This window comes from Cynocephalus volans, chromosome 3, assembly GCF_027409185.1.
Source record: "Cynocephalus volans isolate mCynVol1 chromosome 3, mCynVol1.pri, whole genome shotgun sequence".
Classification (NCBI taxonomy): Eukaryota; Metazoa; Chordata; class Mammalia; order Dermoptera; family Cynocephalidae; genus Cynocephalus; species Cynocephalus volans.
In genome coordinates this window covers 181,594,157-181,618,822 of record NC_084462.1, presented here as the reverse complement: position 1 = coordinate 181,618,822, position 24,666 = coordinate 181,594,157, and the positions used below count along the sequence as shown (strand labels likewise).

At 46.9% G+C, this 24,666-nt stretch overlaps 2 protein-coding genes across 3 annotated transcripts in view; one reads left to right on the top strand and one right to left on the bottom strand.

Moving 5' to 3' along the window:
• Nucleotides 1-1,241: 1,241 nt before the first annotated feature.
• Nucleotides 1,242-16,938, top strand: MOK (MOK protein kinase). Its single transcript, XM_063090622.1, has 10 exons — nucleotides 1,242-1,276; nucleotides 2,874-2,944; nucleotides 9,714-9,792; nucleotides 9,926-9,974; nucleotides 10,781-10,959; nucleotides 12,557-12,658; nucleotides 13,687-13,860; nucleotides 14,559-14,673; nucleotides 16,578-16,778; nucleotides 16,858-16,938. The coding sequence occupies exons 1-10, from the start codon at nucleotides 1,257-1,259 to the stop codon at nucleotides 16,936-16,938; spliced, it is 1,071 nt and encodes a 356-aa protein (XP_062946692.1). The 5' UTR covers nucleotides 1,242-1,256.
• Nucleotides 16,939-21,931: 4,993 nt separating this feature from the next.
• The window catches only part of WDR20 (WD repeat domain 20), a 62,937-nt gene continuing 60,202 nt past the window's right edge, over nucleotides 21,932-24,666 (bottom strand). For both annotated transcript variants that reach the window (XM_063089301.1, XM_063089306.1), the window contains one exon: nucleotides 21,932-22,064. In XM_063089301.1, the coding sequence (XP_062945371.1) occupies nucleotides 22,011-22,064 (54 nt within the window). In that variant the 3' untranslated portion in view covers nucleotides 21,932-22,010. The remainder of the gene's footprint in view (nucleotides 22,065-24,666) is intronic.

The window sequence follows — 24,666 nt, the reverse complement described above, 5'->3', positions numbered from 1 at the left end:
CTGAGCCTCCTGGGCGCTGCCTGGCCCCTCGCCCAGCACTCCCCAGGCCTCCCCTAGGTTAGTGCCTGGTTTGGGCCATGTCTTTTCTGATTGGTTTTGGGGTGCAGTTGCTAACATGTTGTATTCCATCCTGGATGTGAGGGAGGAAGTTGGGGACAGTGATGAAAAAGGGGCCTAACACTTTTAGTCAGAAATATTCTTTTACTCAGACTATTCAGGCTGTGCTATCTTCAGGTTATTCTTACATATCAATCTCCCATTTGGTGGCTGGCATGAGAGTGACTTAAAATATCCTGCGATATTGATTTAAAACTACAATAATATACTAATTGGGTATAACTACCCTCTGAGTAACCAAACAAAATGCTGAGCTTTCCACTATATGTTAAACGTTTGTAGAACAGACTTCTGCCAGTTGAAAGAAAAAACAATATTCTCACTGTTAGTTTCTTTTGGAACCTCCGATATGGAAGTCTTTGGTGGATTGAACCATTCCGCTGGGTATGACCCCCCAGACTCACCATGGGGAGGCGTGCTCTTGAAAGTGGTCTGTCTGGAGGTCAGTTACAGCCAGCCTCCAGTCTTGAGCCTGATTGTACTTGTATTGGCGTGCTTTTGGATATGAACATGGTGTCAGGCAGAGAGCAGTCTTCATAATGGAGAGTCTGCAATAAGATATACCTGCCAAGAGAACACCTGTCACCGTGTGAATGAAATGGAAAAAAAGTACAGGCTTCATTAAAGATAAGAAGGAGGGGTGGGTCTGTTCCTGGAACTTTGAAATGTTTGTTTTCAAATAGTATATGCATTGCTCCCATAAACAGATTAATACATTTTAATTACTAATCTTAATGATTAATAAATATTAATAATAATTTTAATCAAATTTTAATAACTATTTTTATGTTTATTAATATGTGAAAGAAAGAATTCTTTCAGGATCTTAATGGGAAAAGTTTTAATGTATATCCTAATGTATAAGAACCTTGATTTTTATGAGATAATGCAGAAATGACATATGCTTAAACTTTAGTTTCTAGTGAGAGAAGTAGAACTTGATTAGCTTGCATAAAATATTTGTGAGTTTTGAAATTACAATTGTGCATAATAAATGATGATTTCATAACCCTAATTTTAAAGTTGGCCTAAATTGTAAAATAGTTATCTATTTTTACGTACACAATAGTATCGAGCAGGTGAACAATCTACGAGAGATACAAGCACTGAGGCGCCTGAACCCGCACCCAAACATTCTTATGTTGCATGAAGTGGTTTTGTAAGTATATTTGGAGCTTGAAAAATTATCTAAATTTGATAATGATTAAATCTCTTTTTAAGAAAGAAAACCATTGTAGATATTTTCAATATTTGCTTTGTGGCTCAGAGAGTAACAATTTTCATTTCATCTTACGTCACATTTTTATTCAGACAAGTGTATATCTGATTCCTAATGAGGAAATACCTTCATTTACATGACTCCATATCATAAGAACATATGCCCTTCAAATGGTTCATCTGCTGTAGCTCAGTGAGACTCCTGAGGCCTCTGGTGTGAATTATGACCCCCTGGGAAAGTAGAGTGGTGTTATTTCAGGGATTGTCTGTTCTTACTTTGTCCCCACCAGTTGCCATCTCTGCAGTCTCCTATAGCCTCTCTTACTATAATTACTATCATTTCAGGGGATTTTTCGTTTCTGAAAAACTATAAAATAGTTTCCGTAAGGTTTACCTACCGAGCGAGAGGGCAGAGCACAGCTTGTCCCTGGGTGCCTGCCCAGGCTCAGAACTCCTCCCTGGCAGCTCCATGCAGTGCTTCCAGACCTCACTGAGCCGAGCGGTTGGGCTAGGGGGTGTTGGAACCTGCTTTTCTGTGGGCTACAACAGCACTACCACTCTGAGAAGGTGCACCTCGGTGTAGAAGCCTCATTGCAGCTCTGGAGGGAGCCTGGCCTATAAAATCAGCTGAGGAACTACGGTCCCTGCCAGTTAAAGTGCAGTAGAGTTTAGTCAGAGGATGGAACAATTTTAAACTCAGAATGAAATGTCTTGTCATAGCTGTGTGGCCTCCCGGCCTGCAGTGTTCTTAGAAGTCAGTTTGGGCCAGGTCCAGAGACTACAGTTTGCATTACTATAAATAGTGCTTTACACGACTTCACAAAGCACTTCTGTCCAGATGCTCATATGGGCCTCAGAACAGCCCTGAGAGGCAGTGGTTGTCCTTCCAGCTGGATAGAAAGCACCCAGAGCAGGGGCTTAGATGACATGGGCTTCCCTGCTCAGGGCTCAGGGAACCCTTTCAAGGGTCCGATTGAAATCAGGAGAGGCTGGTGGCTCAGCCAGAGGCCGCTGTCACCACTCAGTGTCAGGCCTGGATAACATGTGGGTGTGCTGTGACTTGGCTGTCTCTCTTTTTCTCCTGACTGGTTTTTGGTTTTTGCTCTCCCGTTGCAATTTATCCCAATTACATGGAAATAAGCTAGGTAACTTAAAACTAAATCTGCAGTCTCAGAGCATGAATTTAATTATTTTTTCTTTTATTGTTTTGCTTTGCCAATTCCCCAACCTCTTTTCTTCTTTCTACTGATAGTTAATTTGGTATTTTCAAGGCATCTCTCTCTCCTTTTTTTAAAGGGCTTTTAGAATTTAGCTTAAATAGCATACTAGTACTTTAAATTAACTTTACCTGAAATATTGATTTAAAATCAAAACCTATACTATTTCAATAATTACACTGCAGTCTTATGCTGCAGTCTTTGTCTGATGTGGGAGTGCCTTATGTTTACCAGAAGTGTTTACAAATGAATTAAATATCTGATTATATTTTCTGATTAAGACAAGAAAAAAACATTTTAAAAACTTGCTTTTTTCTTCAGTGACAGAAAATCTGGTTCTCTTGCACTAATATGTGAACTTATGGACATGAATATTTATGAGCTAATACAAGGTACGTAGAATAATTTGAAAGCTAATTTAAGATCCTTTTAAAAGTCGTAGTTCACATAAGCTTTGTGGTAGTTCTCAAAATCATTAGTCGCCGTAGTGCAGTAGTAGTTGTGTATAAATACAGTACAGGACCATCTCTCTCACCAGAGGCATGTTTCTGGTAATCGCATCTACTCAGAACATGGCTGCGAACAGGAAGTGAAGCCACAAGGCCTGAGTGACCGTGTGATTGGACAGGGATGGCACCGAAGGCAGCAGAGCACCCCCAGCTCAGACCTCCTCACCTGGGGTCGCTGCATGCAGCCCCTCTCACTCCCAGGCTCATTCTTCTCCCGGGTTCTCCCATTGCTCCACATTCTGTTCTGTGCCTCAGAATAATCCCTCACGTGAGAGGCAATCTCCTGTTTGGATCCTTTCAAAGTCTCTCATGTTCAGGGTGCTTGTTCGTTTCCTTTCGCTTGAACAGTAAAGCACTGTTTAGGAAAGCATGTTCTCCTGAGATGCCCTCAGTCAAGGCTGGTTTTGTGCTTATAGAGGTCACCCGAGGGAAACAGGAGAAAAAGAGGCAGGTGGGTGGCCCACACTGAGCAAATCGTTCCTGGGGGTCTGACCTCATGGCTATGTTAGATGTCAGGACAAGCGAACCTTGTAAATATCACTAAGAAAGCAACACAGTGAGTGTTTAACAGATCACATTATACCTAGAAGACAGATGAAAAAAAAAAATCAACTGCCCTAATGTCGTATGAATGACTGCCTGTGACTTGGAATAGAATTTTAGTGACAGCCGCTGTATTATCTCAAACAATTTAGGCCAAACCGAAGATGATGTGCAATGGAAAACTTTTAGATCGAGAAGCTATTTGTGATGAAGAAGAAAATGGTGTTGATATATATGAACAGTTCAAATAAAATTATTTTTATGGTAGGAGAGGTGGGAAAAGGTATTATATCAAAATTAATATATTTTATTATGTGATTTAAAATATGTGTGTGATAGTAAATTACTAAAAAATAAATAGTAGAAGTTGATGTATACAAGTTGGTAAAAAAAAAACCTTGGGTCTTTTTGGGAAAATAGGAGATTGCCTGATATCTGGATATATGGTATTTCTTATAAGTTACCTGTTTTGTTCATAAGTAAGCTTCTCAGTCAGTAATCTAATCTTGTTTTAAGTATGATTCTAACAGACTTAGTTATCTGGTTTCTTGGCCTAAAACCATTAAAAATAGAGCTGTTAGATAGAAGGAGTTTCTAGAACTTGGCACACCGGCAGAAGCAGAAAGTGGCAGGTGACAATCCAATAATGAGGGAGGGGACTGAAAATATAAAACATGTGCATGAGAACAACAACAAAAAAGAGCAGTCTGAGCAAAGAGCCACGATCCTTCAGATTCCCCAAGAGAGGTTAGAGAGAGCACAGCCGCGTCAAGGATTGTGGTGACCGTGCCACTTCAGCAAACACTGATTTCGAAGGTAGGAAAGTAAATCAGACGTTTTTAAGATTTCTTTTTAAAATGGTTACAATAGAAAAGGGGTTTATGTTCAAGGAATAAATCTCACTTATCTGGAAATTTTACTTATTAAGCACCTTATTCCAAATAGCCTGGGTAAATGAGGTGTTCCTTTGTAGATTCTTTACTGTGATCCTGTGTGTGTATTTATGTATATCTAACAAAGGAGGATTGGGTATCAAATACAACCAACTGAAACAACCACTAAGTTTTATTAGTTTATTTATGATATTCTTTTTACCAGTAAGCCAACATTTTGCTTTTTAAAGAACCTACTTAATCACTTTCTTTGTTGAGTAACAATTTTCTCGGTGTAAGATGTATGTCTTATATTAGAATTCTTACTGTTGCTTCCTAGAGTGTGATATTTTAAAACTCAAGGGGAGGGGAGAATTTCCGGCAAGTTGCTTTATGTTTAGACATTTGAGAAAGCTTTGTCTGGAATAAATATCTTTAGTTTCCAGTAGTAGGGGGATTGGAAAAATCGAGTCAGTTTCTTTCAGTATCTACCTACAGAGATGGTAGAAAATAGACTTGTGGATCAGCAGACATTCATTCATTACATGAATATTGAAGCCAGGTGCTGAGCTCAGTGTACTGAATCTAAGATACTGTCAGCGATATGAGCATCCTAGACACAGCGAAGTTAAAACATGGGGAAAAAGGCTGACGGTGATTATAAGGTACTAAATATTGAAATATGCATCATAATGTCAGAGTTGATAAGATGTGGGGAAAAAGTCTGTCTTAGAATTGATGTAACATAGTGATAATGATAGTAGCTAACAGCGTGAATGCTAACCACATGCCAGACACTGTTCTTAATACTTTATAGGGATTAACTCGTATTACCCTCACAACAACACTATCAGGCAGATATTACTATTATCCCCAGTTTAAAGTTGAGGAAATTGAGGCACAGAGAGAGATAAGTAACTTGCCCAAGGTTACGTGCTTAGTTAGTGGTGGAACTGGGGTTTGAGCTTAGATAGGACTTAGTTTCAGAGTGCATATTCTTAACTGCCACTCATGCCTCTTGACACTGTTGGCACTATTGTTATCATCCCCATTTTACAGATGAGGACATTGAGGCTTGAAGGATTAAGCAGTAATACAAAATTAAGCTGATAATAAATGTCAGAGGCAGGACTTAAACTCAAGTCTGACTCTGAAACTTTGACTGTAATGCTCTGTCGTTATCTTGAGTGTCTATTCCTGTCCTTAGCTCAGTGCCTGAAATGAATAGGCACTTACTAATTATTTGCTTTTGGTGATGACACTGATTTATTGAAAACCTAATCAACTGCTAAACTTTTGCTACCAGAATAGCAATTCATGTAACTTAACTGAGTACTCTCTTGGGTTATTAGAATATTGAGTAGCACTGTTAAATACTAAAGAATGAGATAAGGGTGAACTAAGAGAATGATTACACAGTCTTTAGTGAGTTGTCTATTTATATCACAGCAGTATGCAAGGTCTGGCAAAAACCAAGAAGGTCAAGAAGCATGTAAGATGCGTCTTTTGATAGTCAAAGGGTAGGTAGTCTATTGTAGACACAAACTATATGAAAGTGAACTCATTAGAGAAAATCAGCTGCTGGGTAATTTTCTATTTGTCCAGCAGGTGTTAGATGAGGCTGAGATGACTGAGGGCTGGAGAAGTACAGGCTTACCTGGAGGAGTTTTAGAAACAGACAAATGCAGGAGAGGATGTCCCACTCACCAGAACATGCCATGGGCTATTCCAGAGTTAGGGACACAGTGGGGAACACAACAGACACAGTTCCCACCTGTGTGGAGCCTACACTCTGATGAGGAAAGACAGATAGTACACAAGTAAAGAAATAAGACTGTCAGTTGAAGCAATCAAGAATTTCAGACATGGATAAAGATTGTGAGTTAATAAAATAGGCCAATGTGATGGGGACAGAGTATTCCAGGCAGAAGGACAGCTAGTGCAAAGGCCCTGAGGCCACCGTGAGGGACGAGGCCACCATGAGGGAAGAGCCAGTGTGGCTGGAGGACCAGGAGGAGATTTGTAGGAAATAAGGCAGGCAGGCAGCCATGAGCTGGTTGGGCCAGGGAAAGAATTCAAGTTGTTCTAAGTTCAATGGGAAACACTGGTGGGTTTCAAAGCAGGGGAGAGGCAGCTTTTGATTGGTGTTTGGACCAGTGTTTCTAAAACTATAGTGGAAAACCAGTTGTTTTATTTCTAATCTATTACAGTACAGAAGTTTTATAAAATACAATAAAAATGAATTACCAGAAAAATGATTATGTGTTTGGATGTCACAGCAATCTTGTCCCCTCTTAGACAGTAACAAGCAGCACCTGGACTGTGATCAGTTCATGGACTGTGCTTTTAGTGGCATCTTTTTAGAAGGACTTCTCTGGTTACTGTTTAAAGAATAAATAGTCTGTAGGTGGATGTATTGGTTGTCCCTCTTAGTTGCAGACAATAGCGTCTATTCTCACTAATTTAACCCAAAAGGGATTATTACGAGATACGGGTGGCTTGACAGAATCATTGGGAGGACTGAAGAAACAGATGCTGGACTTAGCTTCTAGGACGTAGCTTCCAAAAACTACTCTAAGGATTGGGCTGCCTAGGAGGCTTCTGCCTCTGCCACAAACAGGATACTGCAGAGTAAAGCTGCCGCAGCTACCTGCTCCAAAGTCACCCTGCCTCTAGCAGAGTCAGGAAGCTGTGCCCTCACAGTGGACGCTTTCCCTCTTCTCAGCTGCCCACACAACTTGGGCCTGAACCATCTTTCCTGTGTGGTCCCATTTAGGCAGAACTGAGTCACATCCGGAGCCCTAGCTGTGAGGTGGCTTGGAGAAGGTTGCTTTGGGCTTTCAAGCCTGATGTGCTAGATGGGGTTGGGATGGGTCCTGAGCAAGCCAGTCTTTAGTGTGTGCCATGGAGGCAAGATTGGTGGTGGGGAGCCTGTGGCAGGGATGGTAAAGGCCCTTCGCCACAACTCTCTTGGGGAGGATTTCGCTGGAGTTCTTCATGAGTGTTAGTAGTTGGGGTGAATAGAGAAACATGATATCATCAGCAGTCCTGGTTTGTTCATTTGGGTGCCTTGTACTTAAGGCTCTGGGCTCATGCCATCTGCAGTAGGAAAGGCTGTCTTGGGATTATAAAGGAAGAACTGGGGCATAAGCATCCCTGCTTATAGAGGCAGCTACTGTTTTACAAGGTTGTATCTGATTCTGCCCTCTTGTTTAACTGTTCAAGTTAAACCCATTGGCTTTTGTGGACAGCTAGTTCACTGTTCGCTCGCTGATGCCCACTTTAGAACCTGGGGTGGCCACTTCTTCCCCTCATGTCCCCGAGGACCTCCATGAGGTTATTTGGCTAGAGCATATTCTAAACAAGAGGGTTGTGGTGGGCCATGATTCTCAAAGTGAGGGCCCAGGACTAGCAGCTGCACCGGGCACTTGTTAGAAAGGCAGTTCTGGGGCCCCACCACAGACCCACAGACCTACTGAACCAGAAATGTGGGGCGGGGGTGGAGGTGGGGGCAGGAACTTCCTTGTCCTCACAAGCTGCTCCATCTGGCCTCTGAGAACCCCTGTGGTGGGAGGGAGCTGGGTGACAGGGGTCTTGAGTGCCAAGCTAATCCAGTGGGCAGTGAGCCCTGGTGTTTGATCACAGGAGCTGCAGCCCAGTGAGAGCTGAACTGCGGGAAGCTTCCTCCAGCAGCACGAGTGAAGGAGAATGGACATTTTGCTTGCTTTTCACCTTTATATAGACATTAATTTAATAAAATCCAAGAATTCCTCAAGATGGGGAAAGCTAACAAAGTCTTAATTTTAATTCTTTTTATTGTAATTCTGGAAAACTGATGGTAAATTATGGGAAACAGAATAAAAAGATTATAGTATTACATTGCACTTAGACATTTTATAATTTAAATTACTTTCTATTTACATATTATAAACATATTATACATATTATAAATATTGTTTAGTTATTCAGAGAGAATGAATAAATTTATTTGTCAAAAGAAATTGTAAAGCCAGCCCAGTGGCAACCACTGAGCCGCTGTAGGAAGTGCCCTGGGCTCTCCCGAGCCAGGGCAGTGGGGGGCTTTGGGCCTCGGCTGCACGCCCCTGACATGCGCAGCCAGCCCTGTCGTGCCCACCAAGCCACAGCAAGAAAGGCCCTGGGTTTCCAAGCTAGGATGGAGGGGGGCAAGGGCTTTTGCTGCACCCCCTGACATCTGCACCCAGCCTGGCAATGACCAAGCCACCACTGGAAGCCCCCTGGTCTCCCATGTAGGAATGAGGGGGGTGCCTCAAGCCTCAACCCCACCCCTCCTCCTTCCTCTTTCTTCCATCCCATTTCCTTCCCCTTTCCCCTCTCCCCCTCCATCCCAACTGCTCCAAAGCAACATCCTGGAGTGTGAAAAATAGTATTAATATAATTACATTAAAAAAAAAATTGTTTGCCCCAACTACCCTTAAAAAAAAAAAGAAACTGTAAACTTAGGATCAAAAGTGTTAGATGGGAGACTGTGAATACTCATGGAGGAAGAAAGTGGATTGCCGAACCGTTAGGTGAACATGTGATTTTACTTAAACACACATACCTTTGAAATGAAAATCAAGTAAAATGTGGTACATTCTGGAACGAGGATAAACCGTGGTATTGGAAGTGTAGTATTAAGAGTTTCAGAACGTAATAAAAAGCTCACTGACTCACACAGCCAGCGAGGACATGGGCCCTGCCATTGATCATCTCCTCCTGGGAACAAACACAGCGGGGACTGGGAAATCAGAGCAGTCTTCTTGGATTGGAAAAAAGTGCTTATGTTGAAGTGTGATCAATCCCTGCTTAAAAGGGAAATCTCCATAGAAGCAGGAAGCCCAGGAAAACGGTGGGTTCACAAGTGACTCCCGATGTTTTCATAGTCAACACAGTTTGAAGGAGAGAGTCCTGGGAGGCCCACTCTGAGGCTCGGTTAAGATTGTCAGACTCTTTACTCTGGTGATTGTCACTCAGTATTGCTCCCGCTGAAATCAAAATGCCCACGCTGTTTGATTTTGAATGAAATCATGCTACTATGTAGAATTTTAAATGGTATATTTTGTAGGTACACTCCGTATGTCCTAAAATGACTTCAGATTGTTTTTCACAGAGGAACTTAGATTTTCATACATCACTAAGTGGATTAAAATTTTTATTTCAAGAATGGGGATATGTACCATTTGTAACCATATTTGCCTATTTCCTTGATTGCTCAGGGAGAAGACACCCATTATCAGAAAAAAAAATTATGCACTATATGTACCAGTTATGTAAATCCCTTGATCATATGCACAGGTATGCTCTTGGAAATTTGGCAGCTCTCAAACTAATAAAATATGTTAACACTTGTTAAAAATGCAATTCAAATTGAAGAATTTGAATCAATGGTATGTAATTAATTCTGTTCTTCCTCTTACACTGAATGCAGAAATGGAATATTTCACAGAGACGTAAAACCAGAAAATATACTAATAAAGGTAAGAACTTTAATATGAAAACTTGGTATCAGAATAAAGGTAGAATATAAAAACTTATTCACTGGATACGCTTTCAGTCGCAGATAGCAGTCTAGCATGTTTGTTATAGTTTTTTATTTTTCCCCTCCCAGTTTGGAAAAGATGGCTCATTTAATAAATCCTACCAAAATAACTAACTGTATACCTAGAAGAAAATAATAGAAGGTACCCTTCTCACACTACAGACAAAAATTAACTTCTTTCAGATTGTCACTCTAAACACTCTAAATATCAACATGGTAGAGGCAGGATTTGAGCTCTGTCTGTCTCACTCCAAAGCCAACTCAACTACCCGTGTTTTAAGTGTACTATTTGCTGTTTCCCCTGCACTGTTTGACTCGTTGTCTGTGGAGTCCTCTGAAGCCAGGGGGCTAAAAGAACCCCTGTGGGTGAGCTGAGCACCAAGCTGCCCGCAGCGCTGGGTGGCCGTGGGAAGCTGGAGGCATCACAAGACATACAACTAGTGTGCATAAGTCATTTGCAGAAGCGCTGTGACTTCACAGCTTTCAAAACCCATAGACATTTGGAAATACATGTAAAACATAGCCAGAATGTTTGTAAACATGTTCCACTGAATAGAAACACCACTTTCTCATCTGTTACAGTCACTTTCAGGTGCTTATAAAGCCAGTACTTTGTATTTTACAAGCTAGTTTAGGTGCTAGTTTAGTTTTCCTGCTGGTGCATAAATATTTGATATTATAAATATTTGGTGTTACAATAGCTGCATGATATGTTATTTGTCCCTGTTTTTCTCCCCCTTGCAGCAAGATGTCCTGAAATTAGGGGACTTTGGGTCCTGCCGGAGTGCCTATTCCAAGCAGCCCTACACAGAATATATCTCTACCCGCTGGTACCGGGCCCCCGAGTGTCTCCTCACTGACGGCTTCTACACGTACAAGATGGACCTGTGGAGCGCTGGCTGTGTGTTCTACGAGATCGCCAGGTAGCGCTGAGGCCACGCCACCGAGTCCCAAGGCAGACAGGGTAGTAGGTCAGTGGCTTCCTGCCAGCTCCTTCCTTTATGACCCAGATTTTGCAGTAATCCTGGTTGGGTTTTTTGAGCTTTTTTTTTTTTTTTTTTAACTATTTTTTAATTTATCAAAATTTACTAGGCTTTCATTTTACTTTTTCATGGAGAACAAACGCTGTCAGTTACTGCTCTTTCCTGGCACATCCCATCCCTGTACCAGAGGGCATCTTCATTGGGCTTGATAATGAAAGGACTGATGGAGTGTTCTGGAGCATGCTTATTGCCACCTCTGGGGCCTGCCATGGGGAGGTGTGAGTGAGCGGGCCGGGGCCTGCTCTGCGAGGTAGTCGTCTCAGGTAGGGTGCTCTGCCCACAGGTGTGAGGATGAGGCACCTTCTGGCACAGCTGGACTCTACAAAACCTCAATCCCAACCATTCCATCCCTGGCCTCCAAAACCCCCTTTCTCCCTAGCCTTTGAGCTTTGGCACTAAAAGGAGCAGTGGCCTGGGGAAGAAGGGATAAGGCTTTGTCCCACTCAGAGGTGAGTAGGCTGTTGAGTGAAGGACGCCTATGGGTAGGGCAGCACCCTCTTTCTCACAGTGGATCTTCAAGGCAGGTGTCGGTGAGTGTTACATCTGGGGACACACATTAGAACAGTACAGCCTAGTGTAGGCAGGGACCTGGGGGTCGTCGGTCCCACCTGCTCACCTGACCACTACAAAAATATGAACAGATGTACACTTGAAGACACACCCTCCTTTGATTCTAGATCGTTTATATCAATAATTTGTTATTTTGGAAAGCTGAGTGGTGATTTCATTGAAGCTAAAAGTGCCAACAGATTATCCTTTTTTATATGCTAAAATCCCTTCAATTAATTTGGAAGGATGTTAAAGGACTTAGATGTCAAGAACACGACAGCTAATGGCATCTCACTAGAACGTTAGGCAGCGTCCTCTGAGTTGGTTATGAACCTGTGCCGGGCCGAGGCGTCCTGCTCACCCACATTTTCCTCTTGTCTCTTTTAGTCACAAGGTAGTGCAATTTTCCTGAATAGAAGCTAGTCCTACTTCCAGAGCTATATTTTTAAACTCTTCTTTGTGGCATGTAATATTAATTGAATTTATTTATACAGGTACAAAACCTCTTACCCACAATTCCAAAATCTATAAAAGCTCTGAAAACCAAAAGGTTTCTTGGAACTCATTTGTCCACAAAACCTGTTCTGCCCTGCCCTGCATTTGTCAATAAAATTCACTTGGGCCAACGGGAGGCTCGCTGTAGTGGTTATTTCTCGCAGTCAGTGTGAGCATTCACGTCTCACTGCAGTGACCTAGTGTGTACAGAGGAAATTGCGGCTCTTTCTCTTGCCTCTTAGAAAACATGTTCGGACCTCTTGGTAAAGTAGAAGCAGAAAGGCCCAAGCAAAAGGGACAGTGGAACTCTCTAAGCCGTGAGGGTCGCTGTGTGGGTGAGGGTTGTGTGCCCCCAGTACTGGCAGACCGAGATCCAGCCAGGAAGAGGAGCCCTTGCCCTGTCCTGACCATAGCGCCCTATTGTGCCCTTCAGTCTGCAGCCCCTCTTCCCTGGAGCCAACGAACTGGACCAGATCTCAAAAATCCACGATGTCATCGGCACGCCTGCTCAGAAGACCCTCACCAAGTTCAAGCAGTGAGTGGGGTGCGCCCTGAGAGCTGCAGGGAGCCGGGACAGCGGCGGAGATGGGCTGTCTGCGCGATGCTCTCGGCCCTCCCTCGCGCGGGCTCTTGCTGCCACCACAGGGCAGGGCTGCAGGCTCATTTGGACACCAGTGCGGTGGCTGCTCGGACAGAGCCCGTCACCTTGGGGGATTCACAAAGGTGCAGTCTTCCCCGAACATCACAGAAGATTCCTCACAGTCTTTCTGAGGGCCTGAGAGCCAGGTTTTGTCCCCCGAGTATTTACACAAGGCTTAGAAACCTTTGGGTGAGAAATGTTCCCCAAGCACAGACTATACCTGGTGAGGACTTGCTGTGGCCGTCATGCGGGCTTGCCACTATCACCGACACCCAGACGAGGCACCCACAGGCTCATTCGGATTTTGTTCTGATTGAAGATGAAGCTGAGGCCAGGGAGCTAAGGGGCCTGGGAGGGCTGTGGGCCGAGGGCAGAGAGCCGCACCCGGCAGCTCTCAGCGACTAGGAAGGTGACAAGAGGACAGCTATTTTGGATTCTTCCTTTTTTTTCCTTCATGTCATTCTTCTCGTGGGAAGGTGATACTAATCTTTTATAGGAAAGGTAGTTTCCTTATATTTATAGCATAACAGATTTCACACCTCCCCCCACCTTTAAATAGACTTTAAAATTTAGAGTAGTTTTAGGTTCACAGCAAAATGGAGTGGAAAGTACAGAGATCTGACTGCCCCCTGTCCCCCAACACGCACAGCCTCCCCCACTGTTAACATCCCCACTAGAGGGTCCATTTGTTACAACTGATGAACCTGCACTGACACATCATCATCACCCAGAGCCTGTCACTTACATTAGGGGCCACACTCGGTGTTGTGCATTCTGTGGATTTGGACAAGTGCAGAATCACGCTCCTTCTGCAGATCGTAAACTGTTACCTTCAGTGCAGGTCCCTTAGGGTCGTGATGATGGCTCAGCCACATGCTGTAATAATGGCGTGATTGTTTATTATCATTGGGCTTTTAATACAGGTCGAGAGCTATGAGTTTTGATTTTCCTTTTAAAAAGGGATCAGGAATACCTCTACTGACAACCAATTTGTCCCCACAATGCCTCTCCCTCCTGCACGCAATGGTGGCCTATGATCCCGATGACAGGATTGCTGCCCACCAGGCTCTGCAGCATCCCTACTTCCAAGAACAGAGGTAGGCTCTCAGGTGGACTCCATGTGACGGATGGCAGGGCCTGGCTATTAAGACCTGTGGGGCATATGGTGGAGCAAGGGACCGGCCTCTGGAGGATCCTCTGGTTCCTGAGAATAGCTCTCTCTATCCTGAACAGTGGTCGGTGCCTCTTGGAGCCCCCACTGTGCTGTCTTCTGGTATATCTTTCCCCAAATGAGGCTGTTAGCAGCTGCATGGCAGGGATAAGGAGGGCTCTCTGGCTGCTTCACGGTTGATGCCGAGGTTCCAGTTAGTGAGACGTCTGGAAGAGCCTGGTGTACACCCAGTGTAAGCTTACTGTGTGATTTGAGAGCATGGTGGATGTTACCAGGCACTGGAAGTACCTGCCGAATGAGAGTGTAAGAGGTGTCTACTTCATGCCTCTGTACGCTCCTGTGTAACTGGACGTGACAGTTTGATCCCAAACCATGAGTCCCTGGGTGGGTGGTGCAGGCCTATGGCAGGATGATGTCCATAGTTCATGGAGCCTGCTCTGCTCCCAGCCCAGAGACTGTCAGGCTAAGACAGAAAAGAAAAAAACCGTTCCTCAAATAGCTCATGTGGAAAAGAAGAGCTAGTGACAACTCACGTAATGGACAAATGTGGAGACAGAAAGCGAACGAGCAGCCGTGCTCCGCGGTTCTCAGTGGTGGCCTCTGTTCTCTTTTTCTTCCCTGTAGGGCAATTGAGAAGCAGGCTCTGGCCAGCCACAGAAAGGCTTTCTTTCCAGAGCACCCTGTGGCACTGGAACCACTCGGTAACAACTGGCAAATTCCAAAGGAGGGCAGAAAACAGGTACTCAGTGAAATCGGTGAGCGGGAAGTAGCCCAGCTTAGCGGGGACTGGGCACCGCTGTGTCTCTCTAAGGAAGAGGTCCTCTGTGGAGGGCTGTGGCAGACCAGGCTGTCACATCTGTCCCAAAAGGGCACCTTGTAACCCTTTAACTGGCCTGAACACCGTGCCCGTTAATGTCTCCATGTGTTAGAATGTTAGGGACCCTGGTTCTAATTGCTCAAGCCCTTTCTGCCACACTAGCTAAGGATTGATGACTAACATCCCATGTGAACAGGTCCAAGAGGGGACCTTGAAACGAGTTTCTGTGTCTGTCCTGATGACCACATGCAGGTGCCAGGTTCTGTGCCAAAGCACTGTGCAGACACCATCTCATTGTGCCCTCCAATCGACCCTTGCAGAGGGCACAGAGAAGCTGCAGCACTGGCCAGAGTTACTCACCCAGCCCGTGACAGGTCCCAAACCCTGGATAGGCCACGCTGCCTCCACTCAGCAGCATGCGCCATGAGCACAGCGGTCCGATGTGTGCCCATCCTGTCAGCAGAGAGTGCTTTGCATGCTTTTGGGTTTAGAAATGACAGCTTCATGCTGCAGTATCTTTACCTTTCTTTTCACCTGCCATGTTGTGTCCTAACATGATGCTACCACGTAGCACCCATTTGCTCAGCCCCACCAGTTTTGCAGTTCTGGGCTAGCACCAGACGCTGGGTGAGCAAGTGCCCTGTCATTCATTTTTTCAGTCGTCCGTGCATCACTCATTCAGACCAGCATTTAGTGAGTGCTCACTACATGCCAGGAGCTGAGGACAGACACAGGAGCAGCCAGGTTGCTTCCCAGTCTAGACTCCCACGTCCACCTTGACTACTGCACTCGAATGTCTAGAAAGCACCCTGTTCAAACCCCGTCTCCTGACCTCCCACCTCGCTCCTCCCCGCACCTTTCCCACGGCCTTTCCCAGGGCAGAGGCTGTGCCCCCAGCCGGCCGGTCCCCACGTGCTGGGCTCCCCTCCGTCTCCTCCTGCAGCTGGCTTCTGCCTTCTCACCTCCCCCACCCTCCTCCTCTTGCCAGTCACTATGGACAGCCTCCCAGCTGCTGTCCCTGCGCCGCCTCCCCCTCCTTCCTGGGCAGAGGGTCCTCCTTGAACGTTTGCAGTTGGTCTCATTTCTTGCTGACACCCAGCAAAGTCCCCTCCGTCAGTCACGTCGCAGGCGGGCCTTCTCTTCTGGAAGGGCCAGACAAGCAGCACTCCAGGCTCTGCAGGCCGTGAGGTGGCTGTCGCAGCCGCCCAGCCCTTCACTGTGGCGGTGACTGCTGCGGGCTCTGTTCCCATCCAACTTTGGACATGGAGATTTGAATTTCACATACCATGAAATATTTTTTTTTCAACTATTAAGAAACGTTAAAAACTATTCTTAGCTCACAAGTCATTAACAAAAGCAGGCAGTGCACACATTTAGGCACGAGACCTGGGAGTTAGGGCAGAGGTCAGGAGGTGGTGGTGGTGGCCTGCAAGCCCTTTAAGGACCTGCACTCACCCGTCACATCACAGGCCCTCGGTCATTCCTTACCTCCCCGCCGCAGCCCAGGTACTGACTGGAGTGGCCACGCAGAGAGTGGGACTCGGCACAGGACAGTGACTGATGTGCTAACAAGCGGAGTCAAAGAGTGCAGATCCCTCAGGGGTCCTGAGTATGAGCTTTGGCCTCTCCTGTGGGACTCTAGCGAGCAGTCACCTCACTTTTGGGTGTCTGAGACAGGGTGTACGTTGTCTAGTCACTGTAGGTGGTCACATCTCACGGGCAAGAAATTTATCAGGAAGAGTAGTACAAAAGAGCCTCCTCTGTTTTTCCTAATTTCCGTAAAGGGGAAGCCACTGTATATTCAATGACTTTTGTTCTGTTTCAAGAAACAGTCCCAAAAGCAAGAGGAGGACCGTCCCAAGAGACGAGGAGCAGCGTACCTCATGGAACTGCCCAAACTGAAGCTTTCAGGAGTGACCAAACTGTCATCATACTCCAGCCCCGAGTTGCAGTCAGTGTTTGGGTCTGCAGCAAATGGGAGAGCCCCGGTGTTGAGACCCTGGAAGTGCGCTGGCGTGGACCAGAAGGTAGCACGTCTCTAGCTGCTCTGAGGGCGCTGGACCCGCCCCAGGCCTCAACTGAGTGTCTGTCGTTTTTCTTTAACAGACAGATATGCAGAAGGACATTAAGCCGAACCTGAAACAGTGTCGCTTGCCCACAATAGAAAGGAAAGGGGGAAGATACTGAGCAGCACGTGCCACTCACCTTGTGGCGTAAAACCAGGTGCGCTGGGTTGAGGTCCAGCTGAAGCTGACTGTGCCTCTGAGACGTGGATGGAGGGTTCAGGAGGCCACCGGCGCCATGCGAGGCCTGGCAGCCCTGAGATGCTGCCCGTGGACCCACCTGTGCCACTCAGGCTAGAGCTGGCGGTGGCCACGTGTCTTCACATCCCCAGAGCAGCTGCACTGTTGTAAAACCGTCTCATTCTAGGGTTTTATTTCATTATAATGAAGAATTTGGGGGAGGGAATATTTTGTGACTTTTTGTATGAATCAAAACAGATAAACTAGAATTCCTATTATGTGTTATCTAGGCTTGGCTGAAACGCAAGCTCCGCATGTTACGTCTCCTCTGTACATTTCCAGGAGTATTGTGGGACGTTCCAAGTGTTGTAGTATGTCACATCTCACCAGATACGCTATTGGAGACTGCTGATTCCTATTAAAGAATACGTTGACATCGCAATATTTCATTTTAATGCTCCTGATTAAACATGTGTCCTTACTATCCATTACTTTAGATTTTGTGAGCTTATAGGCGTAATTGATTTTGTTGGGATGACTTTGGTGTGGCTTAATTTTGTCTCATCTGGAAGACCATTAAGGAGTTAAGGCAGGCTTGTGTTTGGAGGCCTCACTGCTCCCCAGCGAGCCACAGCTGGCGAGGCGGCACTGCAGCATGAGGGCAGGCCTGGGGTGTCCTTTCTGAGCACCAGGCTTTGCGGGGGCCACATGGTCTTAGCTCCTGGTGTGTGGGAATACAGGACACTGCCTTCTGATTGCCAGCGGGTGTTCTGAGCTTTGTTTCTTGAGTGCCAACAATTAAGTTGGGCACCTTGTACCCTACAGACTGTTTCCTCATGGGACAGGATGGGAGGGCACAGAGAAACACGGTATTGGATGGGGTCCAGTGCAGGGCATCGGCTAGGGCTCAGCGTCGGGGGAAGATCCTTCTCAGCCCCTTTGTCTTGGAATGTAACCTGGTAATTGAATGTTCCTTCTTTAGTCTCATCTTCCCAAACTTACATCATCAAAAAAAAAGCTAAATTTCCCAGGTTAGTGTTTAGTCTGCTTGTTCCCTCTGTTGAGACAATCTGTAACACCTGTCCTTCCACATGCTCTCCAGCGGCCCCACCTCAGGCCACCTGACCGTGGTGAAGCAAAGCCAGGAGCGAAAGGACAGCTGAGCTGTAGGAGGGTGAACCTGGGGCCATGCAGGGGGCAGGCTGGAGCCCGCGCTTTACAGTGGCTGGGGAGAGAACAGGGACCAGGAGCAGGGGGCCATGTGGGGCAGAGGAGCCCAGGAAGGGCAGATTCAAGACCAGAAATGAAGCTTATGGTGACTTTCAGAGCTGGGTGCATGTGGGGAGCGGTTGGGATGAACTTCCTTTTAAATTCATTTGAGAACCTGGGTGCCTTCAGGGCTGCCCCCCTCATGGCAGAAGGTGTCTGAGCAGGGAGGGTGGGTACCATTATGCCTCTGCAGAGGGTTAGGAGTTGGGAGTGACAGTGGGAGCTGAGACGGGTTCACAGTAGAGAGGGACCATGTGAGACAGTCCAGCCAGCCCTGCTGCAGGCAGGGCCAGTGAGACAGGGGCCTGAGGAGGGAGCGGCAGGCATGGGCCTGGAGGCAGCCCAGGCCCCAAGGACGACATGACCACGCAAGGCCCTCTTGGCTTCATGCTGGTCTCTGGCATGCCAGGGCCCAGGGCTGGAGACCACAGCCAGCTCCACCAGGCCCTGCAGTGGGCACATCAGGCCCAAGGCCCAAGTTCGTGGCGCCTGCCTCCATGGAAGGACGTTCTCTGCACACATCAGGATTTCAGCATCAGCTTCACTAGGGCAAATCCAACTTCCTACGGATCTGGAGAGAAGGAAAGTCCTGCTGGCCCCCTTGGGCTTCCTGCACTTACATGGCAGCTTATATGGCTGTACTGTTCTCTGCCCGGCGGCAGTGCTGGCCAGGGCTGAGGGCAGGGGCCAAGCCGCTCCCGCAGGAGGCAGCCCCACCCTGCTGCCAGAGCCCTGGCGGGGTCGCTGCCCACTCCCACATGGGAAAGGTGCTGAATGCTGCTGTCAGGTCAAATTCTTCTGTGCAACGCTGTTAAATGGCTCCTGAAGTGCTTGAGTTATCATCACAGAACTCCAGAATGGGCATGAGGATGACGGCTCACCCCTCCTCCGCCACCACCCCATTAAACTATGTCCATTCCACAAACCCTTGCTGAGCACCTGCTAAGTACCAGGCCGTGCTCTCTCCCCTTCTTGTGTTAATCCGCCCTCTTCCACCCTGTGCCCTGCTGATCTTAGAGAGAGGGCAGAAATGCACACGGAGCCTGCCTGTGTCCATGCCGAGGCGGGGGCTGCAGGTGGTGGTCTGGGACAGACATCTCAGTGCAAGGATTCCAGTGCTGACGGTGTCCTGTTATAACCCTGATCTCCGCCATCTCCTCTGCTGCCTCCAGGTGGTGAAGATGTACCTGGGTTTGCCCTTGCCAGGTTACAACTACAACACAGCAAGCGCGCCACAGGTGCACTACGCTGAACACCATACCCTGCATCGCGTGCCACCTCCTGGCTTCCCTAGGCCCAATCCCCACGCGTGCAGCACACATCCACCAGCTCCAAAAGTGTAAGAAAGCCCAAGGCAAGAAGTAAGGAAAGCAGATACAGATCCTACCGGGTGAGCCGCGCAGACTTCCGCCTCCTCCCATGGCTCCTGAGTGAGGTGCCATCTGTCCAGGGCCTGCTGACTGCTGATGGTGGAGGGGACAGTTACAAGGCAGTGAGATTTTTGGAAGCCATCTTGGACCACTTGTCCAGGGACCAGCCTTAGGACTAACTAGAGCCATAAAGATTTGTTCCTGGCACAGACGCATCTACAGTGAACTGAGACACATCTCACAGCCTCAGTACGGCCATGGCCAAGTGCAAACTGTGTCCCAGAACCTAGCAAGGGTGACAGAGTCTGGGCTACTGCGCTTTAACACACATAGTTGTTGCCCTGGTGTCAATCAGATTTCCGCCTGTTCCCTCTTACAAACAGGAAACAGAATTAGGAGATGACCAGCAGGATCACTAGATTAAGAATTCTGGTTCCTTCTGATTTCCAAAAATACCCGTGGTTTACTTGTAAGTATTTTGGACATTCATGGGTCCAGTTTTCTTTGTAACTGACAGCACCTAGAAACCAGTGCTTTAAAACAGGAGAAATACCAAACTACCTAAAATGTGTTATCATCTGGTTTTAATACAAAGGTCATTCTGAATGTGTATGACTTATACACTGATTCTTTCATTTAAAACATAATGAGTCTCAGTATTTTGTATTCTCTCCTTTTCTGGAAGGCTCACACCAGAGGGCACGTCCCCATCAGGCGGGAGCTTGCCAGTGGGGCCGGCCTCCCAGACTGGAGGCAGCGGGGCCTAAAAACTTGAGCTGTGACTCATCTCTCCACCCAAGATGAACTAAACCAAGGCCTGGGCTGATGCAAACTTTCCTGAACTAGTAACATCATCCTGTGGCTGCCTATCACATAAGTGACGATAATGTAGCACGCCTCTCCAAAGCCTGAAATTACTTAGACACGCCCCAAATTTAACGTGACCACTTTAATAAATGTCTTTCAGACACTTCATGGTTTAGAGTCTCACCAAATAAAGCCTTTCAAAGGATCGTTATATATGATTTTTTTAAAACAAGAAATGTTCTTCTGCTTGGCGGCCCCATATTCTGTTACGATCCCAGTAAACTATAGAGCCTACAAGTAGTGCAGGATGACTTGGGCTCAGAGTCGCGCTTGAGCTGGTTTCAACCAAATGAGAATCCCATATGATGCTTTGCCAGCTGTTTCATGTCACGGTGCGGTTACTGACGTGCGTTCACACTCACCTGAGACACCGTGCAGTGTGTGGCCACAGGCTTAACGACAAAAGATGAGCTCTAAGCCATAAGAAAAAAATGATTCGCAGAGATCGTAGTCTCTGCACACACAGGCAGCTGCTGCCCACACTGGCCGCAGACGGGGTGAGACAGCGAGAAGAGGCCAGAGAACTGCACAAGTGCCCAAGTGAGTCCCGTTCTTGACCAGCCCGTCCTAAATCTGTGACCGAGGTGGAGGCCTTCAAGGAACGTGGTGTAGAAAGGACAGAATAATTCCATACCAACCAATTAAGTCCGCAAAAAATTACATTAAAAATCGAGCCAACTTAATGGAAGATAAACAAATAGTATATTCAAGATAATTTAATATTAATGTTTTTTTGTGAGTTAGAAATATCACTCTTAAATGATGAAAATTACTAGTGCAGTAACTATTTCCCCCATTGCAGAATTACATTATTCATACATACAACACAGAGTTGATTGCATTGGAAACAACAGTATTAAAATAAATGTTAACAAATAAAAAGGGCATCTCCGCTCCACACCCTGGAGGCTGCGAGTCCATTACCCCCACATTCAAAGTAGTTTTCTATCAGTATTAAACTATTTTAAGTGCAAACAATTTTTTAAATTTTTAAAAATATGACTGCAGCATCTGTCTTCCTGAATTACGTATTTAAGTCAGAAAGTAACAACTTTCTTCAGGAGTGCATTCCATGTTGTCTTCCGACCATCTGAAGTATAAAAAAATCAGTGCAAAAACAAAGAGCGAAGTACTATTTATAACAGGTGGGTTGAAGGGCGTTTCCTGCCCAAGAAATATTTTATTTTACACTATGTACATATGTATATAGTTTATATATATATATATAAAATGATTTAATTACATTGAATTTTAGAGTAAAAGGAAAGAAAACTCCATTTCTTATTTTTTACTGCAGCCCCAAAAGACTGGTTTGAAATGGAAACAACTTCTTTGGGTGAGCAGCGGAGAACACGCTGAGAACGAGCGGCTGCCCGACCACAGCCCTCTGCCGACGTCCACCCGCCTGAGGTCGCTGCCAGCATGTGGCTCCAGCGTGACACATGGCTCTGTCGTCGTCACTGTCTCAAGTCCATGTCCGGGGGAGAATTTGCAAGCAGTAGTGGGGTCGCTACACTACAGTTCCACCTGGAGAACTGGCCTGGTTTGGGGATGACAATAAGCCCTGCAAACAAAGCAGTTTACATTAATCCAGCAAAACACCGGGCAGCAAAGAAAGTCACAGTGTGCACCCTTTTCCAGCAGTTTCACATGATCAAAATTAGTTTCTGTTGGTATGGAAGCCAGTGTTTGCACAGATCCTCCATTCCATCTATTTGATTCCTATCCAGATCACTGCATTCTATTCCTAACTAATCAGAACCCTGACTGGGTGTAATTCTTTGGGCCTCAACACCACACAAGAGAAAGGTGGCCAGGGTTGGTCTCAGCCTTATGGGGAGAAAGTGGTCTCTCAGGGCCTGAGGAGACTGCGTTCTGTGGGAAGTCACTGGCCCACAGGTGCAGGTGCAGGGAAGGGGCATCCAGAACCTTCAGCCAGGGCTGCAACTCAGGGCAGAGGACAGGGTCCCCCCAGCTCTGATATGAGCTCCTCTGGAGAGGCCCAGGGTGCTGCAGTTCTGGACGCACACCCAGCCCTCAGAGCCAAGGACAGAGTGTAGTGGCACTTTTTTTATAAGGCGTTTTTCCCCAGGGGCTTCTTGCTTCCTCGGTGGGCGGTGTGACAGTGGTGTGACGGTGGCACTCCTCTGCTTTAGCTGACCTCCAGTGGACAGGGCCCAGTGGGTAGAAAAAGGAGGATCCAGGCCACGGGGTGGGGAGGCCCATGACAAAGCACAGCCCTGCCATTAGGCCACATGGATGGGGGGTGGAGTGGGAGCTGAGCGCCAGGGAGAACTGGTAGTCCCTGCCCTTCAGGGCGGCTCCTGCTGGGGTGGGGGTGGCAGGGGCAGGAGGCCCTGACCTACATCCGGCAGTCAGGGGGGCTTCATAGACTGAGAGGGGTTAACCTCCTACACAGCAAAGAGCACTGCGTTTCTTGGCCCTTCTTATTGGGATGCACGTAGTTACATCACAGTTTGGCATTCATTTATTAAGAATAATTTTAAGATTACAATAGTGCAACGCTGAAGCTACAAACGTTCAGCTCTACGAACACAAACTGTCCTAAAAAAGTGCTTCAATCGATTGGTATTGTTTACAAATGTTACAAATGACAGCCTTTCACTGCAAGCAAACAGGGCCGCGTTTTCACACTGAGCTTGTGGTGGATTCAAATGAGGGTGACAATCTGAAATTGACCTTCAGCTTCGCCTACACCTCGTTGGAGGGAAGCTGAGAAACAAGCTGTCCCACTCCAAGTCATTTTACCTACAGTTTCTTACCCCAAAACTGAAATGTGTTAATCTAGACAAGACAAGGAGGCAAAGAGCAAATGGAAGCAACAGTAGACCCTGCTCGGACTCTATAGGAGCTCTTTTCCTCTCGGATCCCTGAAAAGGGACAGAACCCTGTTGTGACTTCTGCAGCCAAGAGCCCACACATGCCCCGTGCTTCCCGCTCATACCCCATCAAAGCAGTGGAGGAAATCTAGACAGCTGTGGCCCGCCCAAGCCTGGGCTGAGGGCGAGGAGACGGCTGCACCGGCTCCTACCAGCCTCCCGCAAGCCACGGAGCGAAGCCTGGCAAGCCTGACGCTGCCTCCCCTGCAGACAGCCTGGAGCGAGGACACGGCTAAGAAGGACTAGTGATTTAGGTGGAAGAAAGTGATCTCCACGAGCTACGTGAGGTCCAGGAACAGTGGCAGATCTACAAAATGCACAGCACCTACCCCCACCCCCACCCCTCGAGACAGAAGTGCTCCCTGCACAGCGGGGAGAGCTGTGATCCAGCCTGGGGACAGACAGGCCACCCACTCACCGGCCTCTCGTAACCCACAGTGTCTTCCTCCTCCTCCCGCAGCTCAGGTGGAGGTGACTCGGTTACAGACCCCGAGGCGGCAGTCCCCGCCCCAGTAGGAAAGGCGGTATCTCTAGACGTGAGCCATGTGCGAAATCTAGTTTCCCAGTAGCACATTGAACAGTTTAACAAACAGGTGGAATTGTTGTATTTTATTTAACCAAATATATTCCATATTATTTCAACATGTAATCAAAATAAAATTAATGACTTTTTTGGTATGAAGCCTTTGAGGTATGCTGTGTAGTTGACATGTACAGCACATGTTGATGTAGACGGGCCCCATTTTTGTATTCAGTGGCCACAGGTGGCTCGTGACTGCTGTGCTGGACACTGAGGGTCTGGCCTTCCACGCTCAGCCCCTCCCCTGCCTCAGCCTTTCTCCCGTTCTGAGTATGATGGCTCTGGAGGACTTGGCCCCTTTCCTTGCAGTCCCTAGAGAGGGCAGGGTGCCGAATGAGGTGGCACGGGCCCCAGGATCCTCAGGTTCTGACGTTGGTAGGGACACCCTGTGTCTGCTGGCTGATCATCTCCCCACCCTGAAAAGCCACCCAATCCCTGAGCTGCAGGAGGACCCTCTCCTAGCACGATAAATGCTCGCTCAGTCTCCAGTTCTGTCAGCTAGAGCCCTAGTCCCCACTACAGAGACCTCGAGGGTCATCTAATCAACCACCCTCAAACCTACCCACCCCCTCCTTCCAACTCCTGTAGTCCATTCCCATGTAATGGAATGGGGCATCCGGTTAACGGGATTGGCACTTTCGATGTCAACCCTGGTTACCAATTACTTCAGAATGGATCACTGTGTG

Bases quoted from the DNA above. Each gene is read 5' to 3' on its own strand.
- MOK (XM_063090622.1), top strand. From the start codon at position 1,257: ATGTTGCATGAAGTGGTTTT. The intron at 10,960-12,556 runs GTAGCGCTGAGG...TGTGCCCTTCAG, and splicing joins GTGTTCTACGAGATCGCCAG to TCTGCAGCCCCTCTTCCCTG. The intron at 14,674-16,577 runs GTACTCAGTGAA...TTCTGTTTCAAG, and splicing joins CAAAGGAGGGCAGAAAACAG to AAACAGTCCCAAAAGCAAGA.